At 48.3% G+C, this 21,617-nt stretch overlaps 1 protein-coding gene, 1 non-coding gene and 1 pseudogene across 9 annotated transcripts; 1 reads left to right on the forward strand and 2 right to left on the reverse strand.

Annotated features, from left to right (window-relative positions):
- Positions 1-2,068: 2,068 nt before the first annotated feature.
- LOC112437939 (U6 spliceosomal RNA) lies at positions 2,069-2,171 on the reverse strand. Its single transcript, XR_003026441.1, has one exon. It is a non-coding gene; the product is annotated as a U6 spliceosomal RNA (small nuclear RNA).
- Positions 2,172-6,258: 4,087 nt separating this feature from the next.
- LOC117976941 (ATP-dependent zinc metalloprotease YME1L1-like) lies at positions 6,259-7,156 on the forward strand (annotated as a pseudogene).
- Positions 7,157-12,161: 5,005 nt separating this feature from the next.
- LOC117977086 (leukocyte immunoglobulin-like receptor subfamily B member 1) lies at positions 12,162-19,793 on the reverse strand. Of its 8 annotated transcripts, none has more exons than XM_034946385.3 (16): positions 19,631-19,793; positions 19,130-19,211; positions 18,931-18,966; positions 18,458-18,742; positions 18,007-18,309; positions 17,474-17,770; positions 16,914-17,216; positions 16,231-16,281; positions 15,891-15,941; positions 15,509-15,547; positions 15,148-15,270; positions 14,721-14,796; positions 14,604-14,641; positions 14,291-14,343; positions 13,248-13,403; positions 12,162-13,168 (listed from the first exon to the last, which is right to left on the reverse strand). In XM_034946385.3, exons 1-16 carry the CDS (start codon positions 19,631-19,633, stop codon positions 13,022-13,024), a joined length of 2,043 nt encoding a protein of 680 aa, XP_034802276.3. In that variant the 5' UTR covers positions 19,634-19,793; the 3' UTR covers positions 12,162-13,021. The 8 variants fall into 8 exon arrangements, with proteins under 8 accessions (XP_034802276.3, XP_034802275.3, XP_034802281.3 ...); XM_034946384.3 differs by having other exon boundaries at positions 13,248-13,406; XM_034946390.3 differs by lacking the exon at positions 16,231-16,281 and having other exon boundaries at positions 15,891-15,938.
- Between the last annotated feature and the right edge of the window lie 1,824 nt (positions 19,794-21,617).

The raw sequence follows: 21,617 nt of genomic DNA on the forward strand, positions 1-21,617 counted from the left end.
GGCTGAGCTGTTGCTCTACACTACCCTGTCGTGCCAAGCTGCCTAGAGCCACTCGATCCACCTTTCCCAGTGGCAGATGCATCCTGACCCTCAGGGACCGAGCTGAAGTGGAAACGGTGCCGTGGGTGTTCACAAGAGTGATGGCCTGTGCCTGTGCTAGTGTGACACGCTGTGTATTAGGGTTCTCTAGAGGGACACAACTAACGGCGTATATATGTGTGTGTGTGTGTGTGTGTGTAAAATCGTATCTGGTGTATATATATACATATCAAAAATATATATGTATATGTGTGTGTATATATATGTGTGTGTATATATGTGTGTCTATATATGTGTGTGTATATATATGTGTGTGTATATATGTGTGTGTATATATATGTGTGTGTATATGTGTGTGTATATATATGTGTGTGTGTATATGTGTGTGTATATATGTTTGTGTGTGTATATATGTGTGTGTATATATGTGTGTATATATGTTTGTGTGTATATATATGTGTGTGTATATATATGTTTGTTTATATATGTGTGTGTATATATATGTGTGTATATATATATAAAATCATATCTGGGGTATATATATGTGTGTATATATACACATATCAAAAAATATATATGTATATATGTGTGTATATATATGTGTATGTATATATGTGTGTGTATATATGTGTGTGTGTATATATGTGTGTGTATATATGTGTGTGTATATATATGTGTGTGTGTATATATGTGTGTGTATATATGTGTGTGTGTATATATATGTGTGTGTATATGTGTGTATATATATGTTTGTGTGTGTATATATGTGTGTGTATATATGTGTGTATATATGTTTGTGTGTATATATATGTGTGTGTATATATATGTTTGTTTATATATGTGTGTGTATATATATGTGTGTATATATATATAAAATCATATCTGGGGTATATATATGTGTGTATATATACACATATCAAAAAATATATATGTATATATGTGTGTATATATATGTGTATGTATATATGTGTGTGTATATATGTGTGTGTGTATATATGTGTGTGTGTATATATGTTTGTGTGTATATATGTGTGTATATATGTGTGTGTGTATATATGTGTGTATATGTTTGTGTGTATATATGTGTGTATATATGTGTGTATATATGTGTATATATATGTGTATATATGTTTCTGTGTATATATATGTGTATATATGTTTGTGTGTATATATATGTGTGTATATATATAATCATATCTGGTGTATATATATATACACATATCAAAAAATATATGTGTGTGTACATATATGTGTGTATATATGTGTGTGTATATATGTGTGTGTATATATGTGTGTGTGTACATATATGTTTGTGTGTATATATATGTGTGTGTATATATGTGTGTATATATATACCCTACATATATATACCATACATATATATGTATATACACCATATCTATACGGGTGTTTATTAAGTATTAACACACTATTATACAAAAATTAGCCTGGTGTGTGTGTGTGTATATACATATATATATAAAATCGTATATGTGTGTATATATATGCATGTGTGTATATATATGTGTGTGTATATATGTGTGTATATATATACCATACATATATATGTATATACACCATATATGTGTGTGTGTGTATATATATATATATATATATACGAGTGTTTATTAAGTATTAACTCACACTATTATACAAAAATTAGCCCAGTGTGGTGGTGCACGCCCGTAGTCCCAGCTACTCAGGAGGCTGAGGCAGGAGAATCAGTTGAACCCGGCAGACGGAGGTTGCAGTGAGCCGAGATTGCGCCACTGCACTCCAGCCTGGTGACGGAGTGAGACTCCATCTCAAAAATTGGACTCTAGCCTGGGCAACAAGAGCAAAACTCTGCCTGTCTCAAAAAAAAAAAAAAAAGACATGATCCAGGCAACATCGATGGGGCATCACCAGGGTCTGTCCTGTCTGTTGCAGTCCACACTTTGCCCTGCTCATAGCCCCATGAACTTCATGTTCATGTCTTTTCACACTATAACTTCTTCCAGGTCTTTGCTGGACACATTAAAAAATATATATATATATATAATGCTTCATGAAATTTTTTAATATCCTTGTGCACCTGCCATGCTGATCTTCTCTGTATCATTCCGATTTTGGTATATGTGCTGCCAAAGCAACAACACGCTGGACACATTTATCTACAAATGAGGCAAACAAAGCATATGGGTGTGAATGGGGAAAAGTACAGTGTTCTCTGTTGTAATTGACCCCGAGGTCATCCTTTATATTTACCAGCTTTGCTGTCTATCACCCTCTCTAGGTTCTGCTTACCTTCTGCCAGAGTTCGCATGAGAAACTCTACTTGTCTCAACTATCGGCCCAATGAAATAAACATAAATTTCAACCTTGAGGCATCTGAGCACCTGATTATTGTGCCTGTTTCAGGCTTTCTTGTGGGAGTTGCCCATTGTGTTAGTTTTGTGGAGGCTGATATAACAAATTATCACAAAGTATTGAATAAAAAGAAGATAAACTTATTCTCTCAGAGTTCTGCAGGCCAGAAATAAAAAATCAAAATGTTCATATAATTTCTTCTTTCTAGAGGCTCTGAAGAAGAAACTTGTGTGCTTTTTCCTTCTTTCTTTCTTTTTTCTTGAAACGGAGTCTTGCTCTGTCCCCCAGGCTGGAGTGCAGCGGCGCGATCTCGGCTCACTGCAAGCTCCGCCTCCCGGGTTCATGCCATTCTCCTGCCTCAGCCTCCCCAGTAGCTGGGACTACAGGTGCCTGCCACCACACCCGGATAATTTTTTTGTATTTTTAGTAGAGACGGGGTTTCACCATGTTAGCCAGGATGGTCTCGATCTCCTGACCTCATGATCTGCCCGCCTCGGCCTCCCAAAGTGCTGGGATTACAGGCATGAGCCACCGCGCCCGGCCACTTTTGTGCCTTTTTCCTAGACTTTGGTCCTTGCTGGCATTTCTTGGCATTCCTTGGTTTACAGACTTCTCATTCTAATCTCTGCCTCCATCTTCACATGGCATCCTATTCTTCTCTGTGTGTCTTCTTCATGTCTTATAAAGATGTGAGCAATATTGGATTTAGATCCTGCCCGAAGCCAGCATGACCACATCTTAACTAGTTATACCTGCAAAGATCCTATTTCCAAATAAGTTCATATTCACAGCTACGGGAGGTTAGGATGTCAACATACCTTTTTGGAGACACAGTGCAAACCCCAACCCCAGTCATGGTTACCTCCAGCTATGGAGAATTCATCACTGCCACAGTGAATTATCTAAGCTGCCCAACCACCCTCTCTTCACCAAATCCTCCTCCTCATCGTTAAAGAAAATTACCCAGGCCAGTATAATATCTTTCTCCTTACCTGCTGATGTACTGTAATGAGGAAACCCAAGGAAAACCAGCTACATCATCATTTTAGGTACAGAGTAATTTTTGTGTTGTTCCCTGGTAGTGGTTTCTTACCAGGCAGATCTTCTAACCCAGGGTCACCTAAAAGTGCAGTCACAGGATGTGCACATCTCCCAAGTGTGTCATCTGTAAAGTTAGTGATAGATGCTGTTCATTAAACTCTCACTTTACTCCCAAGCCCATGCATTCTACCTGTCAAAAGACATACCATGATTTATTGTTTTATTTATTTTTTATTATTTTTTATTTTTTTGACGGAGTTTTGCCCTTGTTGCCCAGGCTGGAGTGCAATGGTGCAATCTCGGCTCACTGCAACCTCCGCCTCCCGGGTTCAGGCGATTCTCCTGCCTCAGCCTCCCAAGTAGCTGGGATTACAGGCGAGCAGCACCACGCCCGGCTAATTTTTGTATTTTTAATAGAGATGGCGTTTCACCATGTTGATCGGGCTGGTCTCGAACTCCTGAACTCAGGTGATCCACCTGCCCTGGCCTCCCAAAATGCTGGGATTACAGGCATGAGCCACCGCACCCGGCCCATTTATTGTCTTTATAGCTATATCTGTATGTATATCATCTACAGCTTTCTGTATGCTTATTTACAGCTACTGTAACAGAACCCCCAAACTGCAGAGTCTCATTCACAAACTGTTCAATACATCCAATTTCAAGAGGCCATTTCAATGTTCTTTCAGTCCCAGTAAAACCAAACCACTGCATGGTACATATCTCAGGTCATTCCCAGAATATCACGTGGCCATGTTCTCATTCCCTCCACGGATTTTGTGGGCATCTGGATTCCCATTCTGAGAATAAGTCATGGGTTATTTCGTTTAAACAAGTCAGACATTCTGAGTGCTCACAGACCCCTGCAAGGAGCTCCGTCAAACCCATTTTCAGCACAAGCATCCTTCAGACTAAGGAAGGTTTTCTGCCCCCTCGTGGGTGGAATGTGTTCCATGGCATCAAGTTACTACCAGGCATCACATCCAGACCTCTCTGCTGGTCACAGGTGAGACTTTCAGCTATAGTGGTGGCTACGTGGTCCTTGGTGAGAGGGAGTCACTGGTGTTGGGTTCATGCATGTCCTCCTTTCTTGCTCCATGGCTATCCCATTCATGGGCCCCTCCTGCTTGCATTGGGCCTGCTGACCCCACAGCTGGATGGACTCCACTGCATCAATTCTGTACTCCACCTGGTGCCTCCCCCAGCTGTGGACTGCTCTTGCTTGCTTCTCAGGGATAGGCTCATGGTGGGGAGTAGAAATTTCTCCTGTCCTCACCCAGCCTCAGTCTTGGACAATTTCTATATGAGTGGGCCTTGAGGGTGGGGCTTGCTCAGTGTTTGTGTCCTCCTTCCCCTTGGCAGCTGGATTGTACTTGGTAGCTTTGGTTGACTTGGGCAGGAATTTCCTGTCCCTTCCCTGACATCTGTATATCTGGGATTATGGTTTCAGGAATTTTCTGCAGTACTCCTAGGGATAGAGGGATTTTTAAATCTACCTTCTTATATCCACAATGGGTTTTTACCTGGGGCCTGAGATTGGCTGGTTTTGCCGAACCTCTCTCAATGACTTAAGTCTTTTTCTACACATGGGAGAAGTATCTGGGCAGGGGGTGAGATTTCAGGCCACACACTGTGGAAGGTAATCATGTCTGATCACAAATTTTGGGTCTCCACCTTACTTCCAATCTATGTTGTGAATGCCCAGTTGAGACCCACGGAAAAGAGCTCATGGGTGAGTGTGAAGTGCTTCTCTGCCTTAAGTTCCCAGAGATCCTTGCCTCTTGGAGGCCAGCAAACACTGACTCTTGAGGAATTCATGACAATATCATCTGATTCCTCCTTCCCAGCTTGTATGGCAGTCTCCCACCCTCATGTGTTCTGCCTTTGTAGAGCCTGTCATGGCATCCTACTCCTCCTTGGAATTCAGGTTACTCAGTTGCTCCCAGAGCTCGGATTTCTGATGGTCTCAGGTGAAATCTACATTATGGAGTTGATCTGAGTTTTACTCTTGGTTAGGATTGCAGAGAAGCTCTTTTTTTGGAGTGGGGGAGGGAGGGGGAGGGATGGAGTTTCGCTTTTGTTGCCCAGGCTGGAGTGCAATGGCGTGTTCTTGGCTCACTACAACCTCTGCCTCCTGGGTTCAAGTGATTCTCCTGCCTCAGCCTCCCCAGTAGCTGGGATTACAGGCATGTGCCACCATGCCCAGCTATTTTTTTGTATTTTTAGTAGAGAGAGGGTTTCACTATGTTTTCCAGGCTCGTCTCAAACTCCTGACCTCAGGCAATCCACCCACCTCAGCCTCCCAAAATGCTGGGATTACAGGTGTGAGCCACCGCACCCAGCTAGTGAAACTCTTTCCAGCTTCCCAAACCCTGGGCAGAAGCCGGGATATAAATTATTTATTTACTTACTTAGTTATGTGACATAACTCACACCATATGAAATGCACCATTTTTTAGTGTACAAATAAGTGGATTTTAGTGTCTTCACTATGCTGTGCAATCACCATCCCTACCTCATCCCACAGCATTTCCATTACCTCAGAAAGAACCCCTAAGTAGTCAGTGCTAATTCTTCCCTTCCCTCAGCCTTAAGAAATCACTAGTCTACTTTCAGTTTCTATGGCTTTGTCTATTCTGGATATTTCATGTGCATAAAATCACACCAAATATACGTCCTTTTGTAGCTATTGATGGAAAAGAAGTGGTTACCATGAAGGAACTGAAGTTTTCCAAAGACAAAATTATAATGTGGCCTGACAGAAGCAGCACAGAAATTGATAACAAAAACAAATCCATCACAACTTATCATGAATCTGGTCATGCCATTATGGCATATTACACAAAAGATGAAACGTCTATCAACAAAGCTACAATCATGCCACAGGGGCCAACATTTGGACCTGTGTCCCCATTACCTGATGATGACAGATGGAATGAAACCAGAGCCCAGCTGCTTGCACAAATGGACATTAGTATGGGAGCAAGAGTGGCAGAGGAGCTTATATTTGGAACTGACCATATTACAACAGGTGCTTCCAGTGATTTTGCTAATGCCACTAAAATGGCAAAGCAGATGGTTATCAAATTTGGAATTAGCGAAAAGCTTGGAGTTATGACCTACAGTGATACAGGGAAACTAAGTCCAGAAACTCAATCTGCTATTGAACATGAAATAAGAACCATTCTAAGGGACTCATATAAATGAGCAAAACTTATTCAAAATTCAAATAATTGTATGACACGGTTATAACAAAACACCATCCTACCCTATCCATAGTATTTATTTAGAAGAACAAATTTTCTCAGTCCTGTATCTATACAAATGAAAACTAGATATAGTATTGATGTTTAGCTCTGTTTCAGTCTAGGAATAAGTAATATTTACCAACGGACATGTGAACAGTTAATAACCATAATCAAGAAGTATTTTTAAAACATTTAGAATCTTAAATTTATATAGTAGAGATGGATAGGGTGATCCATGAAAGATGTTTAATTATATAATTATTACATTTCGCTAAAAATTTGTTGGTGATGTTGAATGGAAAATCAAGTCAAAAATAAAGAAGAATGATGCAAACCTTAAAAAAAAATGAGCAAAACGTATCTTGAAAAGTCATGCAGAGGAGCATAAGAATCTAGCAGAAGCTTTATTGACCTATGAGACTTTAGGTGCCAACGAGATTCAAATTGTTCTTGAGGGGAAAAAGCTGGAAGTGAGATGAGAACTCTCTTGATGTGGATGCTTTGCTGGTTTTATTGCAAGAATGTAAGTAGCATTGCAGTAGTCTCCTTTTGCAATGCTTTCTCCTCATTATTGACGTTGTGTAATTTAAGGGTGTGAAACATTTTGTCAATATTTTGTCACATTTACCCAATTTTGGTTATTCTCATTATGACACCCATTGCAAATCAGCATCCCGTGGCAAATATATTTTTAAAAATAAAGAACTATCAGGATTAAAGACAGCTCATTTGGGAAATGTCAATTAGTTATGAAGTTGAAAGTAACTAATGATTTTATGGTTGGTTACTCTACTAGAGGTGAATAAAACTTCAGCCTTTAGCCTTCTATATACATCAGTGGAAACTTAATTAAGATGCATTAATTATGTTCCAGATTGACCATCAATAAAATGTTTTTAAATCTAAATGTAGAGAATTGTAAGCATGCAGTTGCAACCCGAATTTAAATGACTATAACCTTTTGGCATGGTGTGGTGGCTCATGCCTCTAATCCCAGCACTTTGGGAGGCTGAGGCGAGTGGAAGGCTTGAGGCTAGGAGTTCGAGACCAGCCTGGCCTACACGGCGAAACCCTGTCTCTACTAAAATAAAAAAAAAATAGCCTCCTGTGGTGGTGCACAACTGTAATCCCAGCTACTCAGAAGGCTGAGGCACAAAAATTGCTTGAACTGGTTGCAGTGAGCCAAGATCTCACAGCTCCACTCTAGCCTGGGTGACAGAGTGAAACTTTGTCTCAGTAAATAAATAAATAAATAAATAAATAATTATAATCTTTTAAAAATAAAAAAAACCCCAACAAATATATGTCCTTTTTTGGTCATTATTCATGATTGCTAAATAGTGAAAACAACCCAAATGTCCATCAATTGGTGAATGCGTAAACCAAATGTGATATAGGCATAGAATGGAATATTCTTCAATCATGTAAAGGAACAGAGAGCAATTACATGCTATAGCGTGCATAGAGCATGAGAACATTTTGCTATGTGCCCTTGTTGTTGTTTTTAATGTGGTAAATTTATTTTTATTTATTGTTTTTTAAAAAATATTCAATAGCTTTTGGGGAACAGGTGGTGTTTGGCTACGTGGATAAGCTCTTTAGTGGTGATTTTTGAGATTTTGGTGCATTCATCACTCCAGCAGTGTACACTGCACCCAATGTGTAGTCTTTTATCCCTCATCCCCCTCCCATTGTTCCCTGTGAGTCCCCAGAGTCCATTATATCCTTCTTATGCCTTTGCATCCTCATAGCTTAGCTCCCACTTATGAGAACATACGATGTTTCGTTTTCCATTTCTGAATTACTTCACTTAGAATAGTGATCTCCAACTGCATCTAGGTTGCTGCGAATGCCATTATTTTGTCCCTTTTTATGGCTGAGTAGTATTCCGTGCTGTGTGTGTGTATATACACACATACACATACATGTTTTTCATATGTTTGTGGACCGTTCGTATATCTTCTTTTGAGAATTGTCACAAAGGGAATTGGATTTGGAGGGAACAATTTTATGGCTATTTTTCAGTATAATCGTCAGGTGAAGACAGTGTCTGTTCGGCCAGTGTTACTCTAATCCATTACCTGTAGCCAGGAATGGAGACGTTTATTACAGAGATAGGCACCAACCTGGAATGCTTTCCTCAAAGGTGATTAACTGTAGTGTGAACCCGAAATTTCACCGCAGTTTGGTCCTGATTTGGCACAAGATATGCTTTATCCACTGATGTGAAATGTCCAGGTGTTTTTTGTATGGTTTTGTTGCTGAAAGACACAATACCCTCTAATCTAAGGCATCCTCTCCAAATCCCACTGAACAATACCCTCTAATCTAAGGCATCCTCTCCAAATCCCACTGAACAATACCCTCTAATCTAAGGCGTCCTCTCCAAATCCCACTGAACAATACCCTCTAATCTAAGGCGTCCTCTCCAAATCCCACTGAACAATACCCTCTAATCTAAGGCGTCCTCTCCAAATCCCACTGAACAATACCCTCTAATCTAAGGCATCCTCTCCAATCCCACTGAACAATACCCTCTAATCTAAGGCGTCCTCTCCAAATCCCACTGAACAATACCCTCTAATCTAAGGCATCCTCTCCAAATCCAACTGAGGCACAGGAGCAACCCTAGGGAGGGGGTCACGGAGCTTCCTGAGAGAGATTCGCCTCCTGAACACTGGGCAGATCCTCCCCACCTTGGGATCTCTGTGAACCTCTGGGGTCTTCTATTCAATCAGGACCAAGTTGTGAGGCGGGATTCCTTCCAGGCTACAGTCTCCCCTCTCCCTCTTTCAATTTCATCAAGACAGATCAGAGGTTTGTGGGAGGGAGTCATGGCGTCTCCTCCCACAGCCCCTGGCTGTGCAGATGGACGAAGCCACAGTTCCTGGATGGAGTAAATCTACTGGGAGCCTGGGTTCTCCATCATGAGATTGTCCCGTCATCAGCCCCACAAGAAGGGGAACTGCCCTCTCCGGGAGCTTGACTTTCATTTCCCCAAGGCTGGGGCTGGGGAAGGCACCAGGCTCTCTTCAGATACTTCATACAGAAATGGTATCTCCCTGACCCTTTTCTGCAATTTGCCTCATCTGTCCTCATCTCATCAAGGGTCAGGACGTAGGAGCCGATAGACCCAGCACCTTTCTGAGTCTGTCCTGTCCAAGTGAGGGTGACTGGGGGCTTGTTCTTCTCAGAGCCTCCCCGTAGGGTCCCCTTCCCTCCTTCAGCCTGTCCATCAACACAGCATTGCGGGATCCTTACCATGGCATCCAGCCCTGGAGATGCTTCAGGAAAGCTGCAGGTCCATGCTGCAGGACAGGCTCAGATCAGCAGAGACGTATCTCACATCGGGCTGTGAAATTCAAGTTGAGCTGCAATTGGCAATGAGAAAAAAAGGAGAAATAAAGAAATGCTGACTCTTCTTTTGTCTTTGGAGTATGGGTTTTATTTCTTCCAGTTTCCTTCTTAGACTTCCCTTCTTTCTTTTCTTTCTATTTTTTTAATAGTGTTCAGGTCCCCCTCCCTTAAAAGTAACCTCTGAGTCATTCCTGCCTCCTCGGCGTCCCTCCCACCCCCAGCCCCGCTTCCTTGGGCATTCCCCTACATCTCAGTCTGCCTTCAAGGTTTTGGGAACAAGTACTTGTCTTCAGCTCTGATTTGGGGGTGGGATAGGGAGTTAATTTTTTCTGAATTGCTCACCTTCACCCCGTCTGCATGACTTTGGGCAGTAAGTCCCATCTCTGAGCCTCGGTTTCCTCATTTGGAACTTGTTGTCATGAACCCCCCTCCTGAGTGGTTTTGGGGACCAGTTGTGCCTGGGTCATGGGAGGGCCTCAGTCATCGTACATTTCCAGACCGGGTTAAGACTTGAGGGGTTGAAACATGAGTGGATCCTGGTGTTGGACTGCACAGTCACGGTGAGTAACTTATGTGCTCAACGGCCCACATCTGCTCCTAACATGGGGAAAACCTACTTATAATGTGTCTGAAATATGTAGCCACGGTCCTACGAAGAAAATGAGAAATGAGACTTCCTGTCATAGGCAGGAAACCTTAAGAAACAGAAGAGGTCAGAGCCGAGTGGCTGCTGGTGACTTGCAAAGTCTGGGGGTCACTAAGGGGGAGGTTTCTGCCTCTGTATGAGACAGAGGAGAACCCCAGGGCCCTCACAGACAGGGAGGGGTCGGGGTTTTGGATGAAAGTGAGAAGTTGTGGGTCCTTCTCCCCTGTGTTTGTGGATGGCACTGGGATATCTCTGCTCATTGACTCAGGTCCATGGTCAGCCCTGAGCCGCCTCCTCCATGTGTGTGAAACAGATTCACTGGAGCATTGTCACACACGGGCGTCTGTCCCACATGTGAGTCTGAGGCTCACACTGGACCCTCCCTGCTGGTTACAGCCCTGAGCAGACTCATGTGGCACTGGCAGGTGGAACCATCTCCCCTCTTCCAGGCTTAACTCCCAGCACAGCCCTGGTGGAAACCCTCTCTGGAAGATGAGGCATGTGGGGAGCATGTGTCCAAAACTGACAAGGAGGAGGAATTATCCTAATGATCAAAAGTGCTATGATGGGCCGGGCACCGTGGCTCATGCCTGCAGTCCCAGCACTTCGGGAGGTCAAGGCGGGCGGGTCACTTGGGCCCAGGAGTTCAAGACCAGCCTGGGCAACATGGCAAAACCTCATCTCTACAAGAAATACAAAAATTGGCTGGATGTGGTGTCATGAATAATGGCCTCCAGCTCATCCAGGTTGCTGCAAAACTCAATCCCTTGTACATCAGTTGCAAAAATTAAAAATATCTAAGAATATACCTAACCGAGGAGGTGAAAGATCTCTACAAGAAGAACAACAAAATGCTGCTGAAAGAAATCGTAGATGACACAGCAAAATAGAAATATATCCCATGCTCATGGATTGGCAGAATCAATATTGTGAAAATGATCACACTTCCCAAAGCAATATTTAGGTTCAATGCAATTCCCATCAAAATATCAACATCATTTTTTTTCACAGAATTAGAAAAAATCCTAAAATTCACATGGAACCAAAAAGAGGACGAATACCAAAGCAATCTTAAGCAAAAAGACAAATGTAAATTTAATAAACATATCCTAGGCTGAATTGTAGGGGGTTTGTTTTTGCTCACTTCAACCTCCACCTCCCGGGTTCATTCAAGTGATCCTCCTGCCTCTGCCTCCCAAGTAGCTGGGATTGCAGTGTGCGCCACCATGTCCAGCTAATTTTTGTATTTTTAGTAGAGATGGGGTTTTGCCTTGTTGGCCAGGCTGGTCTTGAACTCCCGGCCTCAAGTAATCTGCCGCCTCTGCCTCCCTAGATGTTGAGATTACAGGCGTGAGCCACCGCACCCGGGCACATTGCCTCTTTTTCTATTCTCAAGAAACATTTGTGATGCTCTGGGTGTGTTTGTGTGTTTCATTAGTGCGTCAATATTTGTAAGAAATCACCAGTGAAACTTCCTGAACTGGAGATGATACAATGGGAACATTTTTATTACAGTCAATGTTTTTCACACACACACACACACACACACATATATATATACACACACATACACACACATCTAAAATGAGTCAGATTCTCTGATTACTCTTACGTTCATTATGTAAACTCCAGTTTTGAATATTTCATCTATTTAATCTGCATTTTCTAGTATATTGGCATAGGTTTGCAGCCTGTTCTGGGGTTAGTTTGTGAAAATGTGTGTAGGATCTGCTGGGCTGTCTGCTGGCTCACTCCCATATGGAAATGCGTGCCTGCTCTTTCTTTCTCTTGCTCAATGTAGTTAGGATTTATGACTGTAATTAATATTTTCAAGAATGAGCTTCATTGGCTTTGTTGAATTTTCAAGTTTTGGTTTTTCCTCATTAGCAATTCTTCTTATTCCCTTTCTTACACCTTCATTTGGAATAATTGGTTATTCTTTTTCTAAATTCCTTATACGAAAGCCAACGTCATTCATTTCCTAGTTTTTTTTTTCTTTTCTACTTTTTTCATTTGTGGTTTGTAGTTTTTCAATTTCATGGTGTGATGTGTAATATTTATATTGTGATTCAGTTTAAAGGACATTCTTACGTCTGATTTTAGTTTTCTCAGTTAACTCATCGATTATTGAGAAGTCTGTTGCTTTAATTAAAAAATGTAGGGATATTAGTTATTTCGACCGCAGAAGCAAGTGAGGCCCAAAGTTCCCAGCGTCTCCTCATGGTCTTTGTTAGGGGTCCAGGCTGGCTGGGGTTCACTGGTGTCCACTGGGGGCAGCTCCCATGCCTTCAGCAGTCCTGAATCTCCTTCTACTGAGTGTGGAGTCTGCCTACCCTCCGGGCTAGTGGATGGCCAGGGTGGCGTAGATGCTGGGCTCAGCTGGAGAGGCCCCTTCCTGGGATGGAGGAGGCTCAGTTGCCTCCCGTCTGAGGGTCAAGCTGTGCAGCTGGGCGTAGGTCACATCCTGGGAGGCTTCAGATGCAGCAGCCTGCAGCGGGGGAGAGTGAGAGTGAAGGAACGTGGTGGGGGTGGGGGAGGCCTGGGGGTCTGGAGAGGAAAGGACTCACCTCAGTGTCCATCTGCCTGTCCTCTTCCGCCTGTCTGTCCTTTGTGTCCAGGAATTCTTCGGACAGTGGGGAGGGAGGAGAGGCCATTTCTCTCCTAGGTCTGGAGTGTTTCGCCTCGGCATACGTCACTGCCTGGGGGTCTTCATCACGTGGGCTCTGCTGGAGAGAGACAGTGGTGGGGGGTGTCCTTGAATCCCCCTGACCCCCTGGAGTCAATTTTCCCCACTGTTCCCGGGGTGATCCGATTACATCCCTTTCCTGATGGAATCTCAGGGATGCCCTAAGGCCGTGGAGGGTCTGGCCGCTCCCTCCCTGTGGTTCTGGCCTCTGCTCCTCACTCTGACCTTGCCCATTTGGCTGCAGCCTCACGGGCCTTCCTGCAAGAGCTCGCTGCTGCCTCGGGGCCTTTGCACGGCTGTTTCCTCTGCCTGCAGGGGCTCGTCCATTAGAGGATCGTGTGGCCCCCTCCGTCCAGGTTTCTCAGATGACAGCTGAGCAGACAGCCCTCCCCTTCCATTCAGACTGGCCCCACTGCCCCACACTCTCTGCCCTTTCCCTGGTTTATGTTCCTTACAGCACGTTGCACTCCTGGACACGGTGCATTTATTTGCATTTTGTCTCCCACCATGAGGTGAGCTCAGGAGGCGGGGGCGGCTTTCCTCCCTGCTGTGTCTGCAGCTCCCACGGGGAGCCCCATCCACAGTGAGCTCCCTGGGAACACTCGCTGGATGAATGAATGAAGGGGAGCCCAGGGGACCGGGGTGGTTCATTTATTCCTCATCCTCCTGAGGCCTGGGGAGCGCTCTAACAACCAGAGGGCCAAACAGAGGATGAGGAGCAGGAAGGGGACCCGGGAGGAGGCCCACGAGGTCCCAGGACAGCAGGAGAGAGTGAGGTCACAGCAGGCGGGAGGCAGCGTGCTGGACAAGGAGGGGTCCACCGTGACGATGCTGAGAGCCGGGGGAAGGAGGACAGAGAAGTCCTGCAGGATTAGATCTGGCACCAGGAGGCCTTTGGTGCCCGGGACGGGGGCAGGGTCTCACCTGAGTGTCCATCTCCACCCCGTCCTCAGGCTGTGTGTCCTTCACGGCAGCATCTGCTGGGGCAGAGCAAGGGGTTCGTCTCTTGGGAAGGTTCCCTGGGACCTCTGAGTCCTGCCAGCCCCTGCTCAGCTCCCAGATGGGGCCACTGAGATGCAGGGAGGGGCTGCAATGTCCCTGAGGTCCCACAGTGTGGGGTGAGATCATCTCACCCTGAGCCCCAAACCCTTTCCAGCCGGTGCCCCTTTCTCCATTGCTACGGAAACTTTGGGGCCCCCATCTCCCTCCTGGCTGGTCACCTCTTCCTCTCACTCACAGAGGTTTTCTTCCTGGGCATCGGCAGCTGGGCTGGACCTGGGGGAGGAACGGGAGCTTTAGGGGCAGTGAATGGGCCAGGGGCGGGTGGGAGTCTGGCGTCTTTGGGCAGAATTACCTCCTCTGCAGGCCTCTGTCTGTGGGCTCTGGCCCCACAGCCCCTGCAGGATGCTGGAAATCAGCCTTTCTCTGGGCTGGCGGAAGAAGGACAGAGCCTCAGCCCTGGGAACATTGGAGCCCCCTGCCCCGCACACACAGCTCGAAGGTAAGGAAGGAAACCTGAAAACACTCCTGCCTCCATGTTCCAAATACCTCATGAGATGGACAGAGCCCAAAGGACACTTTACATTTGTAGATGGGACTGAGCCCGGAGGACACTTTACATTTGTAGATGGGACTGACATTAAGTGCTTTCTCCATTCACCTGGTGAGAAATGCTGGAACAGTTTCTCAAAGCTGCATTTGCCCAGAGGTTTGGATTCTCTTTGGCTGTGCCCTGAGCCCACCCTCGGTCGGCCCTCAGGGTCCCCCCATTCCCTACTCACTCGATGTCCAGCGTTTGCCCTGACGTCGGTGTCGGAGGACGAGGAACAGGAGGAGGAGGAGGAGGAGCAGGAGGACGACGGCCACCAAGATGCCGATCACAACCCCCAGGTGCCTTCCCAGACCTTGAGCACGATGATGTCAGGGATGGGGGTGATGTCATTGAAATGAGCGCCTACTGTGTGCAGGTGACTGCTGGACCTTCTATTCACCACCTCCAACCCCCACAACAGTCGTGCAGCACAGAAACATCCACCCCACCCACTGTACAGATGAAAAACTGATGCTCAGAGAGGGGAATCGCCTGCCCTGGGCCCCCAGCCAGGAAGTGGCAGAGCTGGGAAGGGAACCCGGGAGTCTGACCTGCAGCCCTTGTTCCTGCACCAGAGCCGAGTCCTGGAGCTGCAGGGAAAGAGCCTGACTGTCTTGAACCATGACTCTGCTCCCCTCCCCTGCCCCAGGTCACCGTCTCTGCTGCAGGTGGGACAGGACAGGCCCCCGCGGAATCGGGTCTTGGAGGCTTCCCTGGGAGGCCTCCTCTCCCAGGAGGGCACAGCTGGGAGTGAGAGCTGAAAGGAACTTTCCCACCCGCAGGCCTCTCGCCTTTACACTTGGAGAAACTGAGGCCCAGGCAGGGGAGGGGCCTGTCCACATCGCCACCTCCAGAGAGGCCTGAACCTAGGACAGAACCCACCCCTGCCTCCCCTGGACCCCGCCCACCTCCCACTCAGAGCCCCTCACTCACCACTCTGGGGATCCGACCCGGTGGGGGTGAGGGGCTGGTCCTCAGGGCCTGCTGGGTCAGGATAGGGAGGTGAGGGCTGGGGCTGCCCTGCTCCCCATGTCAGCCCGGCTGCTCCTCCCACAGCCTGGGCCTCAACATCTCCCTCTGCCTCGACCCCCCGCCCCTCACCAGCCCAGCCTCAGAGCCCCAGGGAGCCTGTGGCCCCTCCTCTGGCTCTGCCCGGCTCCCTGGATGGAAGCTCATGCTTGAATCCCCGAAGGGAATGGGATCCTCCGGGAGACTCCAAGCTGCCCTGGGGGAGGCTGTGCTCCCTCCAAGCCCAGAGGCCTCAGGGACTCACCAGGTGTGGGGATGGGACCGGTGGGTGGGGTGCTGGGAACCATGGAGGGTCCTGGGTACAAGAATGACAGGAGGCTTGGCCGCGCGCGGTGGCTCACGCCTGTGATCCCAGCACTTTGGGAGGCCGAGGCGGGCGGATCACGAGGTCAGGAGTTCGAGACCATCCTGACTACCACGGTGAAACCCCCTCTCTACTAAAAATACAAAAATTAGCCGGGCATGGTGGCAGGCGCCTGTAGTCCCAGCTACTCGGGAGGCTGAAGTGGGAGAATGGCGTGAACCCCGGAGGCGGAGCTTGCAGTGAGCCGAGATCGTGCCACTGCACTCCAGCCTGGGCGACAGAGCGAGATTCCGTCTCAAAAAAAAAAAAAAAAAAAGAATGAGAGGTGGCTGAGGAGCTTGGGCTTCCCTGAAAAATCCCCCTCAAACCAAATTTCTCTACATGGGCCCTTGGCCTCCCCAGGTCCCTCCCTCCACCCACCTCTCCTGTTCATGATGCCGGTGATGCCGCTGAGTGTGGGCAGGCCTGGGAGGGCCTGTTGTCCTCCTTCCCTCTGAGGGTGAGTCCCCCTCTGGCTGAGCCCCGCTCAGACCCCCGCTCACTCCATCCCAGACCAGAGCTCTCCTGGGGCAGGGCCTGAGCTGAGCCTTTGAGCTCAGAGAGGACAGGGTCAGGGCCCCCACCTGAGACCACGAGCTCCAGGGGCTCACTGGGGTGAGTCAGCAGGTAGGGGTTGGAGCTGCGTGAGCCGTAGCACCTGTAGGTCCCCGCGTGGGCTGAGGTCACAGGACTCATGGGAAATTCAGCCTGGTACTGTTGAGCTCTGTAAGTGGAGCCTAGACGCAGCGGGGCATCAGCTGCTCCCTCCTTGGTCAGAAGGAAAGTGTGCATCCATCCCTGTGACTGACACAGCAGGGTCACGTTCTCTCCTGAGGCCACTGTGGGGCCCGGCTGCACCGAGAGGGAGGGTCTGGCATGGATCTGTCCTGGAGAGAAGAAGGTTGGGTGAGGGGCTGCCCCACCTTGTTCTGAGCTGAGACCTCCCCACCAGGCCTCTCCCTGGGACCCTCAGTCTCTCTGTCTCTGTTTTCTCTGAGTCTCCCTGTCCCCGCCCACCCCTGTCTCTGTCTGTCTCTCCCTCCTTTGAGACCCCCACCCCTCATCCTGGCCATCACCACCTGGGCTCCCCCAGCAGGGCCTGTGCAGAGCCTGGGTCCCTGACTGAACCCGCTGGGCTCCTCACCTGTGATCAGGATGTCCAGGGGGTCACTGGGGGCCGACCACTCAGAGGAGAGGTTGTGTGCACCGCAGCATCTGTACTGGCCCCCGTGGGAGCGGCTCACAGGGCCCAGGGTGAAGTTGGCCTGGGAGAGCCCAGCCTGGGGCTGCCGGCCAGGGAGCTGGAGGAAGTCACGTTCTCCCTCCTTATACAGAACAAATCTGTCGTAGCCAACATCAGAGCCACACTGGAGGGTCAGGATCTCTCCAGGGGCCACGACAGGACCTGGCTGCACTGAGAGTGATGGCTTCTTAGAAACACCTGGGAAAAGGTGGTCATGGTTTCCAGGAGCCGACTCTCAGGCTTCCCCACAAACCCTCCCTCTCCCCCGGGGCCTCACCACTGCTGATCTTCCTGTGTCTCTGGCCCCAGGAGCCCTGAGCCCTCTCGCCCCAACATCATCCCACCTGGAGCTACCCTGATACCCGTCTGCTCCCCACCTGCCTGGAGACTCAGGGAGACTCAGGGAACTCCAGGCAATGCTGTGAATTTCTCACCTGGGACCAGGAGCTCCAGGAGACCACTGGGTAGAGACCACACATAGGGAGAGCTCCAGTCATAACCATAGCACCTGTACGACCACCTGCGACTCGGGCTCACGGGGCCCACGGAGAAGATGGCCCAGGACCACCCAAGGGTATGGGACTGGGAGTTCACGCATTGTGGGTGTTCATCTTCTCCTTCCTTACACAGAGTGAAGCCACCAAATGCCAGGTGTGAGCCACACTGGAGGGTCACGTTCCCTCCTGAGGTCACCACAGGGCTGGGCAGGGCTGAGAGGGTGGGTTTGCTGTAGGCTCCTAGGAGAGAAGGAGGCACCGTGTTAAATGGGGCTCCCACCTCCCACATCATCCCCAGGGCTGGGCTGTGAGAGTGGAGATGCCCCTGAGAGCCGAACCCCTTCCTGAGGGCAGAGCCTGGGGCTGGGAGCCATGAGTGTCCTCTCACCTGTCACCACCAGCTCCAGGGGATCACTGGGCTCTGACCACTGAGAGCGGCTGTAATACTGACAGCGATACCGCCCTGCGTGTTCCCAGGTGATGGATGGGATGGGGAACTGGCCCTTCTTCACAAGCTGTGGTTGTATCCGTTTAATCCAGGATGCTGATTTTTTCTCCCTATATAGATGGTTCTCCTGGGCTTCAAGGCTCCCCTGACACCTGAGGGTCACGGGACTCCCCTGGGTGATCACAGAGTCTGGCTCAGCCCTGAGGGTGGGCTTGGGGAGGGTCCCTGGAAGGAAATCAAAGGTAGGATTCTAAGTCATTTCCCACCCAACAGTTCTCTGCTCTCAGCCCAGGACCCTCCAGATGCCCCCATCAGTCAGCCCAGAACTGCTATTCCCCATCCCCAGCTGCACAGGGGTGGCCACTGGTCCCCAGTGAGGAGGGGGGACCTGGGACAGCTGGGGACAGACTCACCTGCCTGCACGTGGGTCCTGGGGCCCAGACTCAGCCCTGGAAGAGAGTTCCCTGTGAGGGATTTGTCCCCTGAAGCCTGGGCAGGTCCTCCCCTCCCTGGGATCTTTGTGAGCCCCTGGAGTCTCCTTAGGGACCAGAGTTTGGCTGTGGGGTGAGGTCCCCGCTAGGTTAGAAGCTCCCCTCCCTCTTCAAATCTCACCGAGACAGATCAGGACCGTGAGGATGGGGGTCATGGCGTCTCCTCCCACTGCCTTGCCCTGTGCATGGATGAGCCCTCGGTGCTGGCAGGACAGAGACACACAGAGAGAAATAGCCTTCCCTCCTTCCCACCCTGTGTGGACACTCGGAGGCTGGGTCCTTCTTCTCATGGTGTGTTGTCATCTGCAGCCACACAGGAAGCAGAACTACCCTCCCAGGAGCCTAGCTCTCATTGTTTTAGGGCTGAGGTTGGGGCAGGCACCAGGCCCTCTGCAGACATTTCAGACTGTAATGGGGTCTTTCCTGACCCCCAGCCACTGTCTGTCTGGTTTCTCCTTGTCTCACTGAAAGCCGGGATGTAGCAGCAAATAGAACTTGTGCTTCCGGGGTCTGCCCTTCCAGATGAGGGTAGTGGAGGCTTCCCCTTCCTTCTCACAGCCTCCCCCAAGGTCACCCTCCCTCCTTCAGCCCGTCCATCAGCTCAGCGCTGTGGGGTCCTTACCATGGCAGTCGTCCCTCCAGCCCTGGAGATGCTTCAGGGAAGACCCAGGTCCATGCTGCAGGCAGACTCAGATCAGCGGAGAAGCATCTCGCATCTGGCTGTGCCGTCCAGGCTGAGCTGCGTGTGGCAGTGAGCACAGAGGAGAAATGCAGGGAAATAGGGGAAGAAAAGTTGACTTCTTTCTTGACACTGGATTGTGGGTTTTCTTTCAACCAAATAGTCCCCTCTCAACTTCCCCTTTTTAAATGTTTTTGCTACAGCATCCACTCCCTCCCCCCGGGAACAAACCTCTGAGTCTTTCCTGCCTCCTCGGTGCCCCTTGCGTCCTTAGCCGTCCCTCTGCACCTCAATTCCTGGTCAACATTTTGGGAACAATGACTTATGTTTGAGCTTTGATTTGAGGAGTTAGGGAGGGAGTTGATATTTATTTGATGACTGGTTATCATCCACTGCCTACGTGACCTTGGTTTGTAATGTCCCATCTCTGAGCCTCAGTTTCTTCCTTTGCAGATTGATGTCACAAATCCCACTGGTCACAGTGGTTGTGGGGTCAGTGGTGCCTGGGACATTGGGAGGGGCTCATTTGTGCTTGATTTCCAGACCAGGGTAAGACCTGAGGCTTTGGGACGTGAGAGGATCTTGGTGTTGGACTCCACATTCTGTAGGTGATTGATGAGTCCACTCAAGATGTCACATCTGACCGTAATGGAGAAATATATGTGTAGCATTTCTGAAATACCCAGAGCATCAAGGTCATGAGCAGTAAAAGGGGTGTGGAATTTCCCAAGTGTAGATGGATCCACAGGAAAGAACAGAGGCCAGAGGTGAGATGCCACAGGGTCCCGGGACCATCAAGGGCTCATTAGGGTGGAGGTTTCCACCACTGAGTGGAGCCGGGAGAGGAATCTCAGGATCTGCAATAACAGTGAGAGGCTCAGGGCTCCAGACCAAGGTGGGAGGCTGCGTCCTCCAGCTACACCTGAGGCTGGAGTGGACCCCAAGCAGCCCAGGGGAATTCCCTCAAGGGAGTGCACCAAACCATCCAGACCTGCTGGAATTCCAATGAAAGAAGCACTAAACACCAGGGTGTTCATAGAGCATTTATTAGGGGGACTTCCATATAGTGGGACATCCTTGTCTCCTTGCCCAGTGTCTGTGGATCTCAAGGATGTGCTTCCACATAGCAGCATGTTCTTCAGATGGACAAGGAGACACTGGGTGTTCTACCCAAGGCTCTAACCTAAAATAAAAACAAAAATAAACCCCTAGAGAATATGATGTCTCAGTAGAGTTGTTTCTTGGGATACACAGGGAATTCGTTTCAGTATTCCCTACATGTACCAAAACCTGATGTACCAAAGCAGCTGATAGAGCTGCTTAGAAACAGAGTTCCCTGGTTCCAGAGGTTCAAAGCCAGAGTTGCTGTCAGTCCATTGCAGGAGGTGCCGTTGCTGGGCAAGTGTTCTCTCGAGAGCATCTTATCTGAATTCCTAACGTCCTGAAGAATATCTAGTGATACACCTTGTCAAAGCAGGAGATGGGTGAAGGACATGGAAAAGTTTCTTGTGGGGTTTTAAAAAAGTTTTTAAACTTAGAAACAGTCCTTATCTGAGACCTGGCAACACGAGCCTCCTCTCCTTCAGGTCTTTCTGGCCCAGGGTCTCAGTTTGACCAAAGTCATCTCATCCTTGCACATGTGAATTTCCTACTGGGTGTCTAGAGTGAAGGGATTGGGTTACAAAGTTTAACCTGAGAGTTTCAGGAATTTGGTTCAGGGCAAGGCTTGTTTCCACATCTTTAGCAAAAGAGTTAATTTTTCAGTGTTTTCTGGAAAAAACCTAAAGTACTTTATGAGTACCTGGGAATGCTCAAGACCTCAGCTTGGGTTCCAGCCTGCAGGTGGAAACATGCATCTGTCCAGCCCACAGAGCAGTCATGGCACTTTGTCTCTCTCTCAGAACAAAGAAAGAAATGGAGGAGACCGTTG

This window comes from Pan paniscus, chromosome 20 (genome assembly GCF_029289425.2).
Source record: "Pan paniscus chromosome 20, NHGRI_mPanPan1-v2.0_pri, whole genome shotgun sequence".
NCBI lineage: Eukaryota > Metazoa > Chordata > Mammalia > Primates > Hominidae > Pan > Pan paniscus.

Coding starts and splice junctions, on each gene's coding strand:
- LOC117977086 (XM_034946384.3), bottom strand. Junction 18,967..19,129: donor CACGGTCCTGATCTGTCTCG/GTGAGATTTGAA, acceptor ACTCTCTTCCAG/GGCTGAGTCTGGGCCCCAGG. Junction 17,217..17,473: donor CCTGGACATCCTGATCACAG/GTGAGGAGCCCA, acceptor TCTTCTCTCCAG/GACAGATCCATGCCAGACCC.